Consider the following 23,453-nt stretch of genomic DNA (forward strand, 5'->3'; position numbering starts at 1 on the left):
AGACACACCTCAAAACTACCCAAATGTACACTAATACACCACTTTACACAGGCACACAAACACGCCATCACTCAACACTACTGTACACTAATACACCACTTTACACAGGTACACAAACAGCCCATCACTCAACACTACTGTACGCTAATACACCACTTTACACAGGTACACAAACAGCCCATCACTCAACACTACTGTACGCTAATACACCACTTTACACAGGTACACAAACACCCCATCACTCAACACTACTGTACACTAATACACCACTTTACACAGGTACACAAACACCCCATCACTCAACACTACTGTACACTAATACACCACTTTACACAGGTACACAAACACCCCATCACTCAACACTACTGTACACTAATACACCACTTTACACAGGTACACAAACAGCCCATCACTCAACACAACTGTACGCTAATACACCACTTTACACAGGTACACAAACACCCCATCACTCAACACTACTGTACACTAATACACCACTTTACACAGGTACACAAACACCCCATCACTCAACACTACTGTACACTAATACACCACTTTACACAGATCACAAACACCCCATCACTCAACACTACTGTACGCCAATTCACCACCACCACAGGGACACAAATATCTCATCACTTAACACTTTGTCTACTGTACACACATAAGCCTGCATAATCTACATTTGTCATTCAACACAACACATGCATTGCTGTTTTACTCTGTGGCACAGAAAAGGCCATTTTAAAAGGTAAAATTAAACTTTTGGACACTGCATAGATTTACAAACCGGTCTGTCTACGACCCCCAGCCCGTGGAACTAAACCCATTTCACCAGGCTCACACCACACAGAAGAGATGGAGGGATCGGATGGAGAGAGAGAAAGGAGGGAGAGAAAGGAGAGGTGACACTCACAGTGGAGAGGTTCTCACAGCGGGACTGGATGGCCTGGATGAACAGCCCGCTGGCGGCCGAGTTTCGGTGGATGGCGCTGATGAAGTCCTGCACCGGAGGCTCATGGGATAGGTTGATCAGGTCCCGTACGTGGTTGACAATGAGCCAGGTGAGGTGCTCTGAATCGTGCAGGTTCTGGCACTGAGAGGGGCAGCCCCAAAATTTAACAAACAGAGGAACTCTTTATTTAATGATGTCGCAAAATAGCAATGACCAAATGATTCAAAACACGCCATATCAATGGTGCTGATAAGCACTTATTTACAAGCTCATTATACACTCAGTGAGCACTTTATTAGGTAGACCTGTACACCAGCTTGTTAATGCAAATATTTAATCAGCCAATCATGTGGCAGCAACTAAATGCAGAAAAACATGCAGACATGGTCAAGAGGTTCTCTAGAGTTTGCATCCAGTGAGCAGCAGTTCTGCGGGCCAAAACGCCTTGTTAATGAGATAGGTCAGTGGAGAAGCTGACAGGAAGGCGATGGTAATGCAAATAACCACACATTACAACAGGTATGTAGAAGAGCAACTACAATGCACAATGCATTAAACCTCTTAAGAGGATAGGCTACAGCAGCAGAAGACAAATAAGTCTAAAAAAATAGGTCTAAAAAATGCCTAATAATATGCTCACAGAGTGGATAACCAACCAAACACATTTACTGGGTCTTAGTTTCCAATAGAATCACTGAGGTTCATTTTGAATAACCTCCTCACGCTTTGTAAAGGAGATTAAGGATATCCATTTCATGAAGAATTAATAACATGAACCTTATGAAGATTATTCAGGTTGGGAGAATATGTAAAAAAGAGCCAAAGGTAAATTCTATTCAGATATCATGAATTTAAAAAAGCAGAGGGAATGCATGGAACAGCTTGCCAGGTCATAGTAGAGGCAGAGAACCTCAGGTATAATCCATGCTTGAAACTGTTCTGGATCTTCTCCAGCATGTAGGCAAATGGCCAACCCGTTCTTATCACTATGTATTATTAAGCTCTAATGTTCAAAGAGTCTTGCTGCTTCGTAAAGCATATCACTATATTAAAGGTATGCGAGTGAAGTGACTAGTGGGGGGGCTAGTGGCGGTGGCAAGGAAAAAGTTTAGGAAGGGAAACGGGATTCCTAACTAATCAACCCTTTCTGTGTGTTAGATGCTTGGACCCATGATGGACCCCTGAGGGACCCCTGAGGAACCCCTGAGGAACCCCTGAGGAACCCCTGAGCAACACCTGGGCTCACCACATAGTCGCAGAAGAGGATGAGGGCCCCCCTGTGCACGATCTCCCGGTTACAGACGGCCAGCCTGGTGTCCGGGTGCTCCTCCTCGCCGTCCACAGACGGGTGGGGGCTCAGCAGCTTGGTCCGGGACAGGCTGTGCCTCCTGGGGACAGACAATCAGCATGTGAGGGGGAGGGTTTAGCTGCTGAGGGGGGCAGGTTTGGCAGCAGGGAGTTCGGGGACCCACCTAGGTGTCTGGTGCACCTCGGACCACCAGGTGTAGTTGGTGTAGTCGATGACCAGGAGGACCTGGCACCAGAGCAGAACCAGGGAGGGGTGGGTGGTGATGAGAGACTGCACCATGCTGTTCAGCCCCTCCAGGGTGTAGAAGCTGCCCTCTCCCCCCTCCGCCTTCAGGAGCCTGGTGGCAGCCGCCGTGATCCGCCGGAACATGCCTGTCAAAAAACGCAGCATGGAGTCAGGGTCTCCAGATCAGCACGACTCTCGTCCTCAAATCAGACAAACGTATGGTGTGTGCCAGGGCCTACTCCCCATTATAGGTGCTGGAATCATATTTGATGAACACAGCTGGTGCCCTCTTGTCTGACACTCATAAATGATGATTCTACTAATACTAGATCTGCAGGAACCTGTTGAAAATGACAGGTCTATAAGCAATGAATGAGACACAGCTGTGGGAGCGCGACGGACAAGTGTACCTGATTTAAAGACGTGAATGAGGCACATGAGCAGGGTGCCAAGTTGCTGGCAGTAGAATGTGTGTTGCTCCACGCTCATGTCCAACTTCACTCGCTTGGTGGCAATGTCCTCCAGCAGAATCCCCACCAGCTGCAGCAGGAACCTGCAGGATAGGCCCAGAGGCTCATCACTGTACCGCACAGAGCCCCTGCCCACCAGGGGGCAGCGGTGGGCTACAGCTCAACTCAGAGTAAAAATTTAACCCTCTGAAGAGCTGGGCTTTTTGGAATGTTTTTCAACAAGTCAGTGTTCTAGGACTCCAATGCTTTCAGTGACCCAGTAGGAATCAATTGTGAGATCAGCATTAAAATGTTTTAATGTTTTTTTTTAATGTCTACAATAGCCCTGGTTAGACTGTAGCCATATTTGGCTCAAGCGCTGGCTAATGGGCGCACCTGGAGAAGGCTTCCTCGGGTGGGTGACGGGGCAGTTCCCCGTCCTCCTCCTCTTCCTTGGCGGGGGGAGTGTGAGGCCCCTCTCCCCGGAGCCTTTGGATGGTCTGACAGGACAGGAGAAAGGGGGACAGGGAGAGCTCTTGCACACGGGACAGGACGATGTCCTCTGTGGACTGGGAGATGAGGACTCTGAGGACAGCCAAAATTCCGGAGACCCACAGCTGTACCATGGCCACGGATGCCTGGGAGAGAGGGGGGGGACAGGACTGAGAGTCACCCACAGAGCCCAAAGTGCATGGGACTGGAGGGGCTAGTGGGGGTGGGAGAGGACAGGGTGAAGTGTGGAGGGAAAAGGAAGAGGAGGACCTAGTAGAGGGAGCAGGAAAGGGAGGGGCTAGTAGATAGGAAAGGGGATGGGGGAGGGGCAGGTTTATGACCAGGACTAGGAGGAGGTAGTGCAGGGACAGGAAGGGGGGGTCCAGGAAGGGCGACTGGAGTCACTGGAGGGACTGGAGCGGGGGCGGGGCTCACCATGGTGACGGGCGTGACAAACATGCTCTTCAACAGCATGTCCACAGGCCGCAGGGAGGAGGGGGCCACCGTCTCAAACAGGGTGTTCAGCACCCCCAGGGCCTCGTGGGAGTCCAGGAGCATCTGCAGCACAGGTGAGAACAACAACAACCTTAAAAAACTGCTGTGCCAACATGCTATCAGCCTTTAGAAAGCTCCTGTATACATCTCTGCCTCTCAGTATAAATATACTTTACACAAAAATGAGAAAATGAGGAAATAATGAAACAGCTCGAAATGGGTGAGGGGAGCGGGGGGACTCGCCTGTTGCTTGGCGATCATGGGCAGGATGATGTCAGCGATCTGCCGGGACATCCTCTTCCACTTGTCCTCGTTCTCCTTGTGACACTGCTGCAGCACCAGGATGAACATCTGCAGCACCTGCAGGGCGGCGACAGTGAGGGGATTAACCACCAACTCAAACGAACGGATGGGACTGAATCTAGTGGGACTGGGGGGTCGTTACTGAGAACGGGGGAAGAGAGGGGGATAGAGACTGAGAGAGGGGGATAGAGACTGAGAGCGGGGGATAGAGACTGAGAGCGGGGGATAGAGACTGAGAGCGGGGGATAGAGACTGAGAGCGGGGGATAGAGACTGAGAGCGGGGGATAGAGACTGAGACTGGTGAAAGCGTGGGGGATAGAGACTGAGAGCGGGGGAAAAGTGGGGGATAGAGACTGAGACCTGCTGAAGAGCGGGGGATAGAGACTGAGACCTGCTGAAGAGTGGGGGATAGAGACTGAGACCTGCTGAAGATTGGGGGATAGAGACTGAGACCTGCTGAAGAGTGGGGGATAGAGACTGAGACCTGCTGAAGATTGGGGGATAGAGACTGAGACCTGCTGAAGAGTGGGGGATAGAGACTGAGAGCGGGGGAAGAGCGGGGATAGAGACTGAGACCGGAGGAAGAGTGTCAGATCGGGGTGTACCTGGTGGTGCTGGATGAGGCGCAGCAGCATGGACACCACCACCTCCTTCTGGGTCTCCAGCTCCCGCCCAGCATCCGCCTTGTTGGATCCGCGCAGCACAAACAGGTCGTGTACGATGGGCTGCAGTGCTGGGATCGCTGAGGGACACGCAACCAATCAACAAACAGCGCAGGATAAACCAACCAGTCATACACAGCACAGCATAATCTGACCAATCACACACACCATAGGATAAACCAACAATCACACACAGCGCAAGATAAACCAACCAATCAGCACACATCACAGGCTAAAACAAACAATCACACACAGCATAATCTGACCAATCAACAGACAGCACAGGGAAAAGCACCCAGCACAGGGTGGGCGGGGCGTACCATGAGTGACAGCCCACCGGCCGCTGGCCATGATGCCATCACACAGCTGGATGATCTTGGGGATGCTGATGATCTGCTTGGAGTGGTAGCGCTCGTAGGAGAGGAGCACCAGGAAGAAGAAGATGCTGGGAATGATGGCCTCCGAGTCCCTGCGAGACAGAGACACAGAGACACGCTTAAATCCTCATCATCATAAACATTAACGCTTCACTGAGACGCTGGCTGCAGACTGACAGCTGTTTACTGATTGGTAGTTTTAAATTTAAAATATTATTGTTTTGTATACAAGAGGCACTGCAACATGTTGGTTTTATCAATACATTCTTAATTCATTATTCTTCACACAAGTGTGGAAGAAATCATATTTTTCTACATACTGAAAGCTAGCTGAAGATGAATTCTGTTACAAATGAACACTTGACAGGTTTTACACAGAGATGAAAGCATGGGAGAGACCCTTACCTGAACTGGCCAACCTCTATGTACTCAAACTGTTTCAGTACAAAGCCAATGAAGACCTGCCATTGAGAAGGAGGGACACAGAATTAGCATCAAGCCCACTCAGCATGGCTTAAGGCACCAGACATTTAACACTTATGAAACGAGACCAAAAGCAAGAGCTAATCCAAAGATCAGGCCATGAATGCTGCAACATGGTCACTGACTGTTCTCCAGCTCCCAGGTGACAACAGAACATGGAAACATGCCTTTCAGTCAGAATGCTACGGTCCCACTGACTGGTGAGAAACACCAAGATTCAAACCTGAAGCTTCAACAACAACAAACAACATGCGAGTCAATTACAATAAGTAAGCATGTAGAAAAGGGGCATACAATATTTAACAGCTAATAACGGATCAATTACAAAAAGAGGATCAATGACATTACATTACATGAGTAGAGGCTCTTATCTCGTGTAAGAGAACATAAGTGTCTTCAGGGACTTGGATAAGTGAATATGGGTGTTAATAAGGTTAAAGTCATGAATAACTCTCCAGCACTGGGCTGTGGGCTGACCTGGTCTGAGTCCAGCAGGCAATAGTTGACCCGGAGCTGCACCAGCTGGGCCAGCAGGTCCAGAACCTGCCGCTGCAGAGACACAGAGGTGCTGGTGGTGTACTGCTTCAGCGCCTTAATCACCAGCGGCTCGAACAGACGGATGTGACTGTGGATGGTGTTCTGAGAGAGGGAGAGGGAGAGGGAGAGAGAGAGAGAGAGAGAGAGAGAGAGAGAGAGAGAGAGAGAGAGAGAGAGAGAGAGAGAGAGAGAGAGAGAGAGAGAGAGAGAGAGAGAGAGAGAGAGAGAGAGAGAGAGAGAGAGAGAGAGAGAGTAAGAGTGGCACACTGCTAATGAACAGCTGGCCCCTGTTAAGCACTGGGGCCTGGGGGAGAATACACACACTGTGAAAGCAGGACAGGCTTCCTTCTTAAGACTGTCAGAAGGAACATGCTGACATTTTATTATGTGGGAAATGCGTGAAACACTTGTCTATGTATCTGCTTAACAGCCCATGATGAATACTAAACTTAATTTATTGGTATGTCTCTTACCTTGTCCCCTCTTTGCCGGGTAACATTAGTGATGCTTGACCTGAGCTGGTTGGACACCTTCTGCATCACATCAAACCACCTGCAAGTACGAGAGACAGACTGAGCCGGACCTGTAGCAGCACCTGGGACTGATCAGTGTCATTCTGTCTGAGGCAGTGTGTGTTCACATAAACAGACATAACCATGAATACAGTTCACTCGTGTGTGTGCGCGTACGTCTGCGTGTGTATGCATTTCTGTGTGTGTGTGTCTATGTGTGTATGCACGTGTGTGTGTCCAAGTGTGTATGTCTACGTGTGTCTATGTGTGTGTGCACGTCTGTGTTTGTGTGCGCGTCTGTGTTTGTGTGTGTGTATGTGTGCGTCTGCGTTTGTTTGTTTGTGTGCGTATGTGCGTGTCTGTGTTTGTGTTTGTGTGCGCATGTATGCGTGTGTCTGTGTTTGTTTGTCTGTGTGCGCGTGTATGCGTGTGTCTGTGTGCGCGTATGTGTGTGTCTGTGTGCGCGTGTATGCGTGTGTGTGTGTGTGCGTGTATGTGTGTGTCTGTGTTTGTTTGTTTGTGTGCGCGTGTATGCGTGAGTTTGTTTGTTTGTGTGCGTGTATGCGTGTGTTTGTTTGTTTGTGTGCGCGTGTATGCGTGTGTTTGTTTGTTTGTGTGCGCGTGTATGCGTGTGTGTGCATGTGCGTGTATGCGTGTGTGTGTGTGTGCGTGTGTGTGCGTGTGTGTGTGTATATGTCTGCGTGTCTCTCCCACTCACCCGGACGCGTCCTGCTCCTGCTCGGCCTGCACCATGTTCCTCAGGCTGGCGTCGGCGAGCGCCTGGGTGAAGTGTGTGTAGGGGGCCATGAAGCAGTAGTGGTAGAGCCCGGGCCGCAGGCTGGAGGAGCCCAGCCGCAGGGCCTTCCCCTGGGCCTTACTGGGGTTCCACCACGACCCGTCGAACTGGGACGCCAGGTTGGTCCCAAACAGGGTCTTCAGCAGCTGAGCAAACAGCACAGGAGCATTAACCACCTGACCTCCCAACATAAGAACTACAAATGCACATGCATACAAGCCCCATAATTCCACTCAATCTCGTTGACGGTGAGAATTCACAGACAGCCCACTAACATTCACGTTCACCAAAGTTAAAAGTGAAGAGGAAGATGATGACGTGAGAGTGAGAAAGATGAAGATGATGTATGAAAAGTGAGGATGAAGATGATGTGAAAAGTGAAGAGGAAGATGACGATGTGAAAAGTGAAGATGATGATGATGTGCGAAAGGTGAAGATGAAGATGAAGTCAGACTGGGTGAGCAAGTTGTCCCCTCACCTGTTGCACACAGACGGTTGCCATGGTGGGCTCTCTGGAGAAGCAGGACTTGAGGTACCCCAGGATCTCCTCCACGCACTGCAGAGAGGCACAGTCACTGTGAGAACCGAGCTCTCTGACCGTGAACGCGGTCGCTCCGTAAACGGCCCCTACCTTTCCGATGTCCTGCAGCATGGTCAGCTCCAGCAGCTGGGACAGGACGTCCAGCGCCGCCCGCAGGAAACTGCCGAACTTATCGCTGCCGCTGTGGAGGTCCAGGGTCACCTGCACGGAGAAACCGGCCATGTGAGAGAGGGCGTCCGTCTGCCTGCCACAGCAACGCTGAAGCTGCCATACACTCACAGGTCTGTCTGCCACAGCAACGCTGAAGCTGCCATACACTCACAGTTCATGTTTTCTTTTGACGCGGTGAAAATATTTTCCTTAAGCCCACTTTTTTTTTATTTTTTATATCCAAGAAAACAGCACCACTGTAGACACAGAATGAGTCGCACAGAAGGTTCAGCAGTACAAATCTGGACCAGATTCTGCCCATTTTTAAACCTCTTTCAAATGTACTGTAGTTATTCGGCAGCATTACTCAGGCAAGTTTTAGGCATAATTTTAATGTTCCTCGAAGGACAAAAATCTTTCACGTTCATCACTTGCATCATTATTTAAATAAGACATGAATCAGAAAAAGTAAAGATAAATCAGCATAACTCTATTTGGGCCAGGTGAGTGAAGGTGGGGGTCTAAGGGTGTACAGCGCCCCAATATTAGGAGCATTTGAAAATTGACACGTGCTACTTGGGATGCATTTGTGGACTCCAAAATTCTTCAACTTAGAAGCACGTGTGAAATGGAGAAATGTTAGCCTAGAGCCCTGGTGGGCATCCACGCTGCAGCTACCTTGTAGTTGGCGTGCGTGGCCTTCAGGACGTCGTGCAGCTTCAGGTAGGGTGGGAGGTGGTAGAAGCTGCCCAGCGTGGTGGACTTGAGCGTGGCGGTGCCTGCGGCGTCTGCAGCTCGGCCTGCTGGGGGAGGGGAGCGCAGCGCTTTCAGATCAGGGCTAAACTCCCATAACGCAGAGTCACTGACCACTCTCTGCTCCAACAGGTCAATTCCCCAAGTGTCCAACAGGGGGAGCAGTGATAACGGAACTGAAACAGCCCTTGAGGACTATACAACTACACGAATGAGGGGCTGGCCCCGTTACCTGGGTTACCCTCGCTGCTTCTTTTTGGACTCATGGGGGCGCCGGTGGGCTCCGCCGGCTCCTTGTCTTTGCTCTTCCTGCGGATGGGGCTCAAGGAGGGGGTGTTGGACAGAGAGGGGAGAGAGGCCTGTCGGTAAAAACACAGGCTGGTTAGCACGCATATGAAGACCAAGCCTATGACAGAAGAGCTGACCAGCCTATGTTCTGGAATACTGGAACTAGCGCAGCAACAGGCCCCTCCCCCCCGGTTACCTTGGCGGCAGGGCCGGGGGCCATCTCATCGAGCACATGGGCGCAGATGTTGATGACCTTCAGCAGGTGTGAGAACAGCTGCTCCAGCATAGCGGCTACGGAGCGGTCGCCAAGCGCCGGCCACGGCTCCTCCGGCTTAGCGCCACCGCCGCCGGGCTCCTCATCCCCCGTCCAAGGGCCCCTCAGACACTTGGGGGCCACAGCTGGATAGACGGAAGTCGGGGGTCAGTGATGAGAGAAACAGACTAAAAGCAGGGGATGTAAACATCCCTGTTTCTGGAGATCTACCATCCTATAGGTTCTCATTGCAACCCACATTTAGCACACATGAATCTACTAATTAGCAGCTCGACAAGATCTCTAGCTGTTGAATGAGGCGAGCTTTATTAGGGTCTGGGTGAAAACCAACAGGTCGGTGGATCTCCAGGAGCAGGGCTGGTAACCACTGTTACAGGAGGATGAGCCCTCCTGTTATGTCAGTCACTGAAAGATTACAGCCAATCAGAAAGCATTGCACTCCACAGCACTGTGTACATTACCTGCGAGGAGGTTGCCAGCCAATAGCATGGCATCCTGGTGTGCTGACAGGTCAAGAGGGAACCAAGCAGAAGACAGCAGCGACAGCACCATGTTGGCTACGCCCACTATACAGCTCCGCTTTGAGTCATCCACCGAGTCTGACTGGGGCGCACTGAGGACCATAGATACCACATTAAAGATCAGTCTGCATTACAGAGACAACTTCCAATGCACAGAAATACCATAGATACAACATTACAGATCAGAATCAACTTCCAATGCACAGAAATACCGCAGATGCATTACAGACACCTCCCCACCTGGACAGAGTCTGTACATACCATAGATAAAACGCATAACGGAAAAATCCCCAACGGGAAAGAACTGGTAGATACCATTGACAGGATGGATATGTATGTGACTGCCTTACCTGTGGGAACGACCCCTGTTCTTGTAGAGGCTGGAGCGATTGAGCTGGCCAGCAGAGGAGCTGACGTACCCGCAATGCCAGCCCACGCTCCAGATGCATGCTGGGTAGGAGGAGGACAGGAGGCATAGAGCTTCACAGCAGCCGAACTGGAGAAAGAAAAGCCGCGGCCACAATCATCAGACTTCCAGCCAATCATTCACCACATCAGCTTCACCAGTTTTTCCCCGGAGACAAGCGATTAATCTTCTGTGTGTGCTGTGAAAAAGAAAATATGATAGCTAGAAATGGCACCATTTTCAAATGGCTGATGAGTGTACAGCTCAAAATGTCATGTTTTGTGGGGTTACGAAAAACTTTTATCTTGGGAGCAGTATCCAGTGTGGACTCGACTATCATAATTTGTTTTATGTCCAGGACCTGTTGAGATTTTTGATGCACCTGCTTTTTTCTTTTTCCTTTATTTTTCCCCAGTGCAAAAGAAAAGACGAACAGATCAGTGCTGAATGTGTCTGTTACATGGACTACTTGTTCTTGAGGGTGTGATGGAGAGATTATTGTAGCATGGGATGTGTGCAACCACTGTGCAAGTCACTGAGCTTCACTGAAAAGATGAAAATGATCTGAAGAGAGCCCCTAAAAACTGTAACCCAGTGTATCGCCATCTCTTCAAAAAATTAAAACTCAGCAGGAACGTTGCCTCACCAAAACACAGAAAGCCTTTGTCACTCTATGCTCGCAGGCAAACAAGTATTGCAAGCTGTCAATCTTCATTTTGAACAAATTCCTCCATGTAACTGCAAATAGCTGGAGCAATTAAAAATCATTTTAGAGCACTCGTCAGAGATCAGTGTTGTATTGTGAGCACTAATCAGAGATCAGTGTTGTTTTGTGAGCACTGATCAGAGATCAGTGTTGTATTGTTAGCACTAATCAGAGATCAGTGTTGTATTGTGAGAACTAATCAGAGATCAGTGTCGTTTTGTGAGCACTGGTCAGAGATCAGTGTTGTATTGTGAGCACTAATCAGAGATCAGTGTTGTTTTGTGAGCACTGATCAGAGATCAGTGTTGTATTGTTAGCACTAATCAGAGATCAGTGTTGTATTGTTAGCACTAATCAGAGATCAGTGTTGTACTGCTGATCAGAGATCAGTGTTGTACTGCTGATCAGAGATCAGTGTTGTATTGTGAGCACTAATCAGAGATCAGTGTTGAAGTGTGAGCACAGACCAGAGATCAGTGTTGTACTGCTGATCAGAGATCAGTGTTGTACTGCTGATCAGAGATCAGTGTTGAAGTGTGAGCACAGATCAGAGATCAGAGTTGTATTGCGGATCAGAGATCAGTGTTGTACTGCTGATCAGGGATCAGTGTCAGATGTGGTTAGTGGTGGCGTGGTGGAGCGGCTCACAGTCAGGGCCCGGGAGGTGGAGGCGACGAGCGCATGGGACACAGCCGTGATCACCCGGGACAGGCTGTTCTCCACGGTGACGTCTGACGTGTTCTGAGAGACACTGTAGCCCCTGTACGTCCTGAGGGACAAGAGGCACAAGTGCATCAACAACCCTGAAAGGTGCAACAGCTTTCTGTACGAAAACAAAACTAGCGACCTCGATTAGGAAACAAAGGCCATGTCTGTTTCTTATTATATAAGGCTGGTAATGCTGTGCATTTGGTGCTCTTAAAGGGATATTTAACTTTGCACAGATTGAATATCAGCCATGATGGAGGATAATAAATTGATAAAAGTATTAATGTCAAATGTTCAGCATTTTTGTTTTTAGCCGATTAGCCATTATCAGGTTTAGGTTAGCTAAAAATGGAGGTAAGCTCCACAAAATTGCTTGTGCTGTACCAAAGTGAAATATCCCTTTAACAGACAGCCAGTGAAGAAATAATCAATGCTATCTACTGGCTCTCAACCTGACATGCAGAAACACATTTGGAGGAGTGTTCAGACAGTACTGAATGCCTGAGCTGGGTGTCTGCCTATCAGGGTCCTCCATGCTGATTGGCAGGCTGCCAATACCCAATTAGCATGCTGCTTATAAACATACAGCACCTTGATGAACTGGTATAACTGCCAAGGTTTCTGTAAGAGCAAAGCGTCTTCAGGAGCCAACAAAAGTATTGGTGACAAAACCGCCTACAGATTTGATCCTCAAATAGGGAGAGCAAGGCCATACATAGACTTGGCATCACAGATTTTTGCAGCAAGCATTGTCTCACTAAGATAGTTTTGAGATGTTGATTGGCCACAGTGGACAGCACACAATTCAAAAGCACATCACCATAACCCTTTAAGGTATAAAATCTCAAATACGTGATTAGAAAGTTCATAACTGAGCATTCTAATGCTGATGTAACGATCACTGCTGATAAGCAGCAGAGTTCTAGAACAGGCAAAACCATTCTACAAGGGTTAAAGGTTCGTAGGAGAGTGGATTAAGACAGCGTGCAGCTGCGTTTGTACCTGTTGATGGTGCAGACAGTGAAGTGGGACAGGGGTGTGTTTATACCTGCTGATGGTGCAGATGGGGGTGTGTTTGTACCTGTTGATGGTGCAGCCAGGGGTGTGTTTGTACCTGCTGATGGAGCTGACGGGGGTGTTTGTACCTGCTGATGGTGCAGACGGGGGTGTGTTTGTACCTGCTGATGGTGCTGACTGTGAACTGGGATGGGGGGGTGTTTGTACCTGCTGATGGTGCGGAAGGGGGTGTGTTTGTACCTGCTGATGGTGCTGACGGTGAACAGGGACGGGGGTGTGTTTGTACCTGCTGATGGAGCTGACGGGGGTGTTTGTACCTGCTGATGGTGCTGACAGGGGTGTGTTTGTACCTGCTGATGGTGCTGACTGTGAACTGGGATGGGGGTGTGTTTGTACCTGCTGATGGTGCTGAAGGGGGTGTGTTTGTACCTGCTGATGGTGCTGACCATGAACTGGGACGGGGGTGTGTTTGTACCTGCTGATGGTGCTGACGGGGGTGCGTTTGTACCTGCTGATGGTGCTGACGGTGAAGTGGGACGGGGGCGGCGTTTCGTGCATGAGCAGCTTCAGGTGCACGCCACTCTGGTCCCGAGCCATGGCCACCACCGGGTCCGCCTGCCCCTGGTCGCAGCTGAAGAACAGCCGGGAGATCAGCCTAGGAGGAACAGCAACGAGGGAGCGGGTTACAGCAGCAGGAGCGTCGAGCGGTCGGAACGGCGCGGCGAGGAACGGGGGCACGGAGGCTTCCCCAGCGCCAAACGCGCGTACCTGCTGACCGACGCTGCTGCCACGCGCCTCACTCGAGGGTCCTCGTCTCCCAGGCAGTGGATGACCACGTCGTTCAGGACCCGGTCCTGCAGCTTCAGCAGCTGGAGGAAGAAACAGAAACATGTAAAAAAAACAACCTTCGGCATGATTAAATGGCATGAGATTTCAGCATGTGTAAGGCACTCTTATGGAGAGTGAGTTACACAGATTAAATTAGCATACAATCCCTTTCTGCAGCTGGATATTATCTGAAGTAATTCAGGATAAGTACTTTGCTCAAAGGTACAATGGCGGCACCCAACTCTTCGAACAGGCGGAGGCTTACAGCTAAACGTCTGAAGCTCATGTTACTCACTCTCGTGTAGTGGTGCTCTCCTTTGTGTAATCTTTCCGTCTTCCTCTCGAGGAAACTCACTAATCTAACAGAGGACAAGAAAGTGGTTCAGAGACAATGTCTATGGTGGCAGACAAGAAGCAATCCAAAATCTCAGGGGAGGGTCTCACTACCGAAAGTCCATCTCAGCCAGCGTCTCCAGCAGCTCTGTCCGAACCAGCCAATAGGAGCAGTCTCTGAGGGTCAGGATGTCAGTGAGCAGCTGTAGACCCAGTTCACCCAGGGTACTGTTGCACAGGGCCATGAGGCAGTGCTGCAATGACAAAGGACAGGGGTCACACAGGGGTCACACTCATTCATAGCATAAAAAACACTGCTACACTCATATTCATAAACACCGATATTCCAAAACACATACAGCCTGTACAAACGTGCACAGTGGATCAGTGTGTACACACAGTAGAACAGTCACAGACACACACACACGCACACTCACGCGCACACACGCGCAACACACGCGCAACACACGCACACACACCCGCGCACACGCGCGCACACGCACGCACACGCACGCACACGCACGCACACGCACGCACACGCACGCACGCACACGCACACACACGCACACACACGCACACACATGCACACACACGCACAAGACAGGAGTGGGAGCTCACTCACCCTCACAGCCAGACAGGCCATCCTGCAGGTGACAGAGGACTCGTCCCTCAGGCTCCTCTGCAGTAGGAGCACACAGCTCCCCAGGGAGAGGGGGTTTCCTGGGGGAACAAAACCACACAGATCAGAACTTTTTTCCATGTTTATATCCATGTCCCAGATTGAGGGCTCCAGGTCTTACTCAGTGAAGTGATCCAGCTCAGTAATCCTGCTTTGTGACGCAGGCCTGTTGAGGGGTTTTCAGCCCACAGCACTCACCCGTGGAGCTTTTGACGGCAGCGAGCCAGGGCTCCACACAGAAGCGGGTTTTGTTCAGAATGGAGTAAATGACTGCTCCACACAGCACAGCCGTGGCCCCGCGGATCTGAGGGTCTCCATGCTCGACGAACTGCAAAATGTCCGTTATGTACTGCTGCTCTGTAAAATATTAAGTTGTGCTATGTTACATTCTATTATTTTTTTACTTTGCTTCCAGGGTGACCTGCACAGATTTTACCTCACCAGAATCTGAAGTAGAAAGGGTTAAAGATAGAGACTGGATCACAGTGCAGAAAGTGTCATGGTGGAAAATGGAGCCACTGTCCACATGGGGAGAGTGTTTATGGTGGAGTCGGCTGCCAATAGACTGCACCGCAGGGTCTCAACCCAAGCACTTTCAGCTTTAAAGTTCCACCGGCAACATGAGCAACACATCTGACTGCTACAACAACGCTGACAGCTACACACCTGGAAACCTAGAGCAGTCAACTGTCAGTTTAAAAGAGACTCCCAGTGAAGTCTCTATTTTAGTGCATTGCTCCACTGTGTTTGTAAACATAGCCCTCATCTTTTTAAAAAAGCAAATAAGAAAAGAATATGGATTTTTGAAGCAGGACCCATTGAGAGAAGGTCTTGAATTCTCTGTGTTGTAAGTCCCTTGCGTTTTCCTCCAGTGGAGGGTGCTCTGTTGGCTCCTCACCGTCAGGCTGCAGGCCCTGTAGAGGCTCCCTGTAGAGGGTGTTGAAGAAGACCTCGGGGTGAAGAGCAGACGCTGCGCCCACACAGCTCACCGCCAGAGTCTTCACACTCACACGCACCTCCCTGTCTGGAACCAGACCTGTACGAGACACCACACGCGTCACACGCGTCACACACACACACACACACACACACACACACACACACACACACAACACCCATCAATCTAACACACACTCACACGCACACACAACACCCAATCACACGGTTGATCCTCATACACACACATACACACGCGTCTCTCACACACACACACACACACACACACAACACCCAATCACACGGCTGATCCTCATACACACACATACACACACACACAACACCCAATCACATGGCTGATCCTCATATACATACACACACACACACACACACACACACAACACCCATCAATCTCACACACACTCACACGCACACACAACACCCAATCACACGGTTGATCCTCATACACACACATACACACGCGTCTCTCACACACACACACACACACACACAACACCCAATCACACGGCTGATCCTCATACACACACATACACACACACACAACACCCAATCACATGGCTAATCCTCATACACACACATACACACACACACAACACCCATCAATCTCTCACACACACACACACACACACACACACACACAACACCCAATTACACAGCTAATCCTCATACACACATACACACACACAAACAACACCCATCAATCACACACACACACACACACACACACAACACCCAATCACACGGCTAATCCTCATACACACACATACACACACACAAACAACACCCATCAATCTCACACACATGCGTCACACACACACACAACACCCAATCACACGGCTAATCCTCATACACACACATACACACACACACACACACACACACACACACACACACACACGCATACACAACACCCATCAATCTCACACACACACACACACGCATACACAACACCCATCAATCTCACACACACACACACACGCATACACAACACCCATCAATCTCACACACACACACACACGCATACACAACACCCATCAAGCACACAGCAGATCCCCACACACACAGCCGTCCAGCCTTAACCACTTCTGCACTGGCAGGGGTGGCGTCTCCTCCAGACATGTAAATCCAGCCAACCACACGACGCCTTCAACCATTCCGCAATTGTGACACGTGTGGTTTCCGTGGCAGCGTGGTGGCAGCATGTGAACACACAGCTGCACCAAAGAGCAAGCGCGGTTGAGAACTGAGGGGGTGCAGTCTTACCGTTCCTGCGTCCGGTGAGCAGGAAGGAGGCCGAGAGCAGCCGTACGCAGTGGACCAGCGGTTCCACGGTCGGGTCGGTGTAGTGACCGATCTCTCCTTTAATCCTGGGAGGCTGCATTACAAACATGACTCAGCAGCACACCTCGACAACAATACTTCACTGCAAGACGTAACCAAATGATTATTCTAAGAACATTCTTAGAACAATATACAACATAACTACATAGAGCGACAGGGCAAAGAGGCGTCATGGGCCAGAACCTCTCGGGGTAAAAGGTGACAGCACATGCCTTGTTCTCCAGGTCTGCAGACTCCAGCACGTCTTCTTTTGGCACCAGCCGATCCACACTGCTGTCAGACGACTGTCGGCTGTGACCTTTGCCCTCTACGAGGTGAGGCTTGCTCAGGGCTGGAACATAAACACACAGTGCTATGAGGTATTGGCGTCACTGAAGCTTCGCATGGTTTTCAAAGATGCCACCACTTCATGTACATATTTTTTTTCTTGTGGGTGAAAAACAATAATATAATGAAGCAGACAACAGATACAGCCATCATGACTGAGCGTGTGGTTTTCTGATGTAAAAGGTGAGGTTCAGCATTACAGGAGAGGAAGTGATCGTGGCCCGCTCCTCATACAGGCGGAGGCCAGAGGAGCAGCGGAGTGGGGTCAGAGGTCATACCCAGAGCGGATTGGGAGAAGGGCCGGGGGGGCTCCTCTGGTCCAGCGCTGGCCCCGCCCTCCTCCTCTTCCTCATCCTGCAGCGTTCCGATCTGCATCCCCGAGTACTGGCTCTCAGGGCCGTCCAGCACCTGAGACACACACACACACACACACACACACACACATATATAAACACGGACACACACCATCATCACACACATATATACACACACACACACACCATAATCACACACATATACACACACCATAATCACACACATATATAAACACGAACACACACCATAATCACACACATATATACACACACACACACACCATAATCACACACATATACACACACCATAATCACACACATATATACACACACACACACACCATAATCACACACATATACACACACCATAATCACACACATATATACACAAACACACACACACACCATAATCACACACATATATAAACACGAACACACACCATAATCACACACACACACACATCATAATCACACACACACACACACACACACACACACACCATAATCACACACATATATAAACACGAACACACACCATAATCACACACATATATACACACACACACACCATAATCACACACATACACACACACACCATAATCACACACATATACACACACACACCATAATCACACCATAATCACACCATAATCACACCATAATCACACACACACACACACACACACACACACACACACAGGCCTGTAAGCACACTTCCACACCACGCTCCACACTCCCCCTCCTAACACTACAGTAACAGCAGGTCCCGACTCTAGCGCTCATTAGAGCTCCAGGGAGAAAATCAGCACGGCGTTCCCAACAGGAATTACACAGGAGCGTGCCGAGGCCACAAGCACCTGGCGTGACCTCGCTGACCAATCGGGCAGCAGCCGCGGCCTCACCTCCACGTGTAAAAAATCATGACTCTGTGTTCCCACAGCTGACTGGCCAACTGAAAGGTCACCAGATGAACGCCAGGCCTGAGATTTCTCCTGTGCTCTGCATTTCAGACACAGTCTCAGAACCACTTAAGTGTTAACCTGAAGTGCCATTAATACAGCAACGGATGGGGTTGGCCAGAGAATAAAATGTAACCTTTAGTTTGCAACACAAACCTTTTTAATTAGCATCTTCCAGTGAAAGTAAGGGAGCGTGGTCAGGGCAAGAAGGGGGGGGGGGGTTACTAATGTCCCTTTCCCTTCAGCTGCTGACCTCGATGAGGAAGAGGAACAGGAGACCAAGGAAAGCGAAACCCTTGCATATATGCACACAAGCGCGCACACACGCACACACGCCGCGCACACACACACGCACACGCACGCCGCGCACACACATACGCACGCATGGGCGTGGCACTTACGAGCTCTCCGCAGTCGGGGGGTGTGGTGGGCAGCTCAGGGCCCTCGGGGAGGGTGTGGGAGCCGTCGCTGGGCGGGGAGGGGTCGCCGTGGGCAGCGCTGAGCGCCCCTGCCTGGCTGGAGCCCCGGCTCAGAGTGTTCTCCTCCTCCTCCTCCTCCTCCTCCTCCTCCTCCTGGCCCGCGGCCGCGTCTCCTCCGCTCGGCTCCGCGGGCTCCTGCAGGCCGCACTGCGACGGGCGCGGCTGCTCCGTGATGATGTCCACCGCCTCGGCCCCAGAGGCTGCTGGGAAAGAGCCACTCCAGGTCAGAGTCTGACTGTAATGACTGGTTATTGTCAGCTTTGACCAGTCTGGCTTCTCTGACCTCTCTCATTAATTGCCCGCAGAACTTTTTCACACCGTTCTCTGCGAACTCTAGATACTGTTGTGCGTGAAAATCCCAGGAGATCAGCAGTTTCTGTGATATTCAAACCACCCAATATCTGGCCCAAAATGGCTGCCTTTGCAACACCCAGCTGGGCGCTGCACATGGTGGTGGGTGAGGCGAGTTTCCCCCTTATCACTGTGAAGCGCTTTATGAATGCGATAATCTATCTAATAATAATAATAATAATCTTTATTTGTAAAGTTCTTGAAAATGTTGAAAATGCTTCAGAATAAAATCACCGTGAGCATTTCCCCATCAGTAGGGACAGGGCCTTTATTTTTCCCACCTGTGAAGGCCCCGGCGCCGACCTCTGACCTCTCCATGTCGTCTTCTAGCCCCTCCTCCTCCCCTGTTGGCATTCTGCCTGTAAAAGGAGTCGCCACTGACTACATAAAACAGGAAATGCTGAAACGGCACTTACCCACACAAGTTCACTCACCCTCACACACACACAGAGTCACTCACACTTTCTGAAAACACAGCCTAATATGTGAACTGTAGGACAGACAGAGGAGGGACATTTTAGCGTTCAGTGAGGGGGAAGTTTAGAAAGCCCTGCTGCAGCTCAGCACACACAGAGAGACATAATCACCTTTCTGTTTCCTGAGGAGCAGTGGACTGCTGGAGGCGCTCCCGGCTGCAGGAGAGAAGAGAGGAGGACAGAAGAGAGGAGAGAGGAGGTGAGAGCAGGAGGGAGCTCATAGAAACCCAGCAAGCCTCCAACCAGAAGCGACCGAGCACAGTGAGAGGACACAGGCGGTCAACAGGGAGAAAAGAGCAAGGTCATCTGTTGCCATGGCAACACATGTGAGGGACAGGCAGCAGGAGGACACGGGTAACATTCAGGTGACGAAAGGGGCCCCCTCGGGTGGGGAGGGGGACAGCGGTGGGGGTTTACCGATGAGCTGGGAGATGCCGCCCCTGCAGTCCCGGCTCTTGTCCTCCAGGAGGGACACACTGGTGTAGGGGATGCCCCCGGGCGTGGTCAGGGCCAGGAGGAGGTCAGGAGGAGGCGTGCGGAACACCTGCTGCAGGAGCTCCAGGGAGGCCGTCACCACGTTATGATCCCTGTGCTGTGTGTAGTGCAGCGTCAGCTCGTACACCTGAGGAGAACACACACACGTACACACATACACACACATACACGCGCGCACACACGCACGCGCACGCGCACGCACACGTACACACACACACACACACACACACACACGCACGTACACACGTACACACACACAAAAGCAAATAGGATTAATACTACAAATCTTCATCTTCTTACAATTCATTACATACTGAACCACATACACACACAAATGTAGTGTAGTGCAGTATACGGTGTGTAACAGTACCTGGATGAGCTCCTGGTGTGTGTAATGAGAACAGCAGCTTGCTGTAGTGTAGTATAGTGTAGTATACGGTGGGTAACTGTACCTGGATGAGTTGCTGGTGTGTGTAATCAGTACAGCAGCTTGCTGTAGTGTAGTGTACTATATGGTGTGTAACTGTACCTGGATCAGTTGCTGGCTGGTGGGGGAGATGTCGGCCTCTTTGCGGGTTTCCCCAAAGCTGCCCTTGAGGCCGGAGTCTCTGACCTGCTGCTGCAGGAGGGGCATCAGGTACCGCAGGGTCAGCAGCACCCCCAGAACCAGGGGACTGGAGAGGGCCTCATCCACTGTGACCAGCAGCCCTGGTACACAACACACACACACAAATATCAATAGACACACACACAGACACAGCCATACACACGCATACAACCATACACACACACACAGTCACAGCCATACACACACAGACAGACACAACCATACACATACATATCAAGACACACATACACAAACACAACCATATACACACACAAACACGCACACACAACCATACACACACACACACACACACACACACACAACCATATCCACACACAGAAACACAGACACACATGTTTAAGCCATTAACAGCCAAACACTGCAGCAATATACTGTATCTAGGGATCAAATAGGTGTAGAAGCACTAAAACTACTGTGTGTAAAACAGTGAGCAGGTTGAGGGGATCAGTGTGACGGGATCAGTGCGAGGGGATCTCAGTGTGAGGGGATCAGTGTGAGGAGATCAGTTAGAGAATCAGGGTAAGGGATCAGCAGGACCCACCGAGCAGCAGACTGAGCAGCCAGGTGTAGAAGTACTGCGTGCGGCGGGAGTGCCGGCACACATTGACCGCGGCTCCAGCTGCTGTGCGGCGAATGGTGGAGGAGCTGGACTTCAGGTTCCCCACAAACGCCTTCAGCAGCATCTGAGACAGACACAGCACAGTGTCTGAGACACACACAGCACAGTGTCTGAGACACACACAACACAGACAGCACAGTGTCTGAGACACACACAGCACAGACAGCACAGTGTCTGAGACACACACAACACAGACAGCACAGTGTCTGAGACACACACAACACAGACAGCACAGTGTCTGAGACACACAACACAGACAGCACAGTGTCTGAGACACACACAGCACAGTGTCTGAGACACACACAGCACAGACAGCACAGTGTCTGAGACACACACAGCACAGACAGCACAGTGTCTGAGACACACACAACACAGACAGCACAGTGTCTGAGACACACACAACACAGACAGCACAGTGTCTGAGACACACACAACACAGACAGCACAGTGTCTGAGACACACAACACAGACAGCACAGTGTCTGAGACACACACAACACAGACAGCACAGTGTCTGAGACACACACAGCACAGACAGCACAGTGTCTGAGACACACACAACACAGACAGCACAGTGTCTGAGACACACACAGCACAGACAGCACAGTGTCTGAGACACACACAACACAGACAGCACAGTGTCTGAGACACACACAACACAGACAGCACAGTGTCTGAGACACACACAGCACAGTGTCTGAGACACACACAACACAGACAGCACAGTGTCTGAGACACACACAACACAGACAGCACAGTGTCTGAGACACACACAACACAGACAGCACAGTGTCTGAGACACACACAACACAGACAGCACAGTGTCTGAGACACACACAACACAGACAGCATAGTGTCTGAGACACACACAGCACAGTGTCTGAGACACACACAACACAGACAGCACAGTGTCTGAGACACACACAGCACAGACAGCACAGTGTCTGAGACACACACACAGCAGAGAGCACAGTATCTGAGACACACACACAGCACAAACAGAACCTTGTCTGAGACACAAATTGTTTGTTGCCGCAATTCCTCTCTTGACCGTTAGATGTCCGAAATTAACTATTGTACCTTTAAGCTCAGCTCTAAGACACCTGATTCTACTTGAAGACCGTGTTTAGTTAAATAGTTAAATCAGGTGTTGCAGTGCAGGGTGAAAACTCAAACCTGCACCCACACCAACCCATTTCAGATAAGACTGGACACTCCTGTCCTCAGGAGCAAGGGTTGGGTCCCGGAAGGGACATTTCCCGGCAAAATTTTGCTCGATTTTCAAAGGTGGTGGTGGTGGGGGATAAATATAGGCCAAGGCAAACCCCACCCATTGGCTTCACGCTCAGGCACACCAACGACTGAGGCCTCCAAACTAGCAACACCTCACTTCTCTCACACTTCTGCGCTCTCAAAATAAAATATGAACAGACTGCGAGAGCCAGAGGAAAGCATGACCCAACATACCCTCAAACTCTACAATTAACACAGGTGATCGCTACAGGAGCATGCTGATGCTAATAAACACCGTAAAAGACTATTTCTATGGACAAGAAAATACCAGATTCAGTTACATTTTTTCATTGTTTATATTTAAAATGTGTGTATGTGCTTATGTGTGCATATGTGTGAGCGCATGTAAACACACACACACGCGCACACGCGCGCACACACACGCACATGCACACACACCATTGGACAATTTCCA

The 23,453-nt window shown here is 50.2% G+C and overlaps 1 protein-coding gene across 1 annotated transcript in view; it reads right to left on the reverse strand.

The window, feature by feature from the left end:
* The window catches only part of LOC133131576 (huntingtin-like), a 51,641-nt gene that overhangs the window by 18,793 nt on the left and 9,395 nt on the right, over window positions 1-23,453 (reverse strand). The window contains exons 7-43 of the mRNA XM_061246949.1: window positions 21,669-21,810; window positions 21,029-21,207; window positions 20,422-20,626; window positions 20,116-20,160; window positions 19,810-19,887; window positions 19,100-19,380; window positions 17,704-17,833; window positions 17,311-17,429; window positions 17,021-17,132; window positions 15,699-15,836; window positions 14,999-15,157; window positions 14,744-14,841; window positions 14,236-14,375; window positions 14,084-14,147; window positions 13,729-13,829; window positions 13,469-13,615; window positions 11,884-12,004; window positions 10,474-10,619; window positions 10,064-10,215; window positions 9,525-9,727; window positions 9,273-9,399; window positions 8,966-9,090; window positions 8,228-8,338; window positions 8,075-8,152; window positions 7,519-7,742; window positions 6,762-6,840; window positions 6,229-6,390; window positions 5,674-5,729; window positions 5,212-5,360; window positions 4,835-4,971; window positions 4,169-4,285; window positions 3,866-3,988; window positions 3,335-3,576; window positions 2,900-3,042; window positions 2,428-2,635; window positions 2,202-2,343; window positions 917-1,096 (exon numbers count right to left, since the gene is read on the reverse strand). Coding sequence (XP_061102933.1) covers window positions 917-1,096; window positions 2,202-2,343; window positions 2,428-2,635; window positions 2,900-3,042; window positions 3,335-3,576; window positions 3,866-3,988; window positions 4,169-4,285; window positions 4,835-4,971; window positions 5,212-5,360; window positions 5,674-5,729; window positions 6,229-6,390; window positions 6,762-6,840; window positions 7,519-7,742; window positions 8,075-8,152; window positions 8,228-8,338; window positions 8,966-9,090; window positions 9,273-9,399; window positions 9,525-9,727; window positions 10,064-10,215; window positions 10,474-10,619; window positions 11,884-12,004; window positions 13,469-13,615; window positions 13,729-13,829; window positions 14,084-14,147; window positions 14,236-14,375; window positions 14,744-14,841; window positions 14,999-15,157; window positions 15,699-15,836; window positions 17,021-17,132; window positions 17,311-17,429; window positions 17,704-17,833; window positions 19,100-19,380; window positions 19,810-19,887; window positions 20,116-20,160; window positions 20,422-20,626; window positions 21,029-21,207; window positions 21,669-21,810 — 5,163 coding nt within the window. The remainder of the gene's footprint in view (window positions 1-916; window positions 1,097-2,201; window positions 2,344-2,427; window positions 2,636-2,899; window positions 3,043-3,334; window positions 3,577-3,865; window positions 3,989-4,168; window positions 4,286-4,834; window positions 4,972-5,211; window positions 5,361-5,673; window positions 5,730-6,228; window positions 6,391-6,761; window positions 6,841-7,518; window positions 7,743-8,074; window positions 8,153-8,227; window positions 8,339-8,965; window positions 9,091-9,272; window positions 9,400-9,524; window positions 9,728-10,063; window positions 10,216-10,473; window positions 10,620-11,883; window positions 12,005-13,468; window positions 13,616-13,728; window positions 13,830-14,083; window positions 14,148-14,235; window positions 14,376-14,743; window positions 14,842-14,998; window positions 15,158-15,698; window positions 15,837-17,020; window positions 17,133-17,310; window positions 17,430-17,703; window positions 17,834-19,099; window positions 19,381-19,809; window positions 19,888-20,115; window positions 20,161-20,421; window positions 20,627-21,028; window positions 21,208-21,668; window positions 21,811-23,453) is intronic.

The sequence above is a fragment of the Conger conger genome, chromosome 6 (genome assembly GCF_963514075.1).
Source record: "Conger conger chromosome 6, fConCon1.1, whole genome shotgun sequence".
Classification (NCBI taxonomy): domain Eukaryota; kingdom Metazoa; phylum Chordata; class Actinopteri; order Anguilliformes; family Congridae; genus Conger; species Conger conger.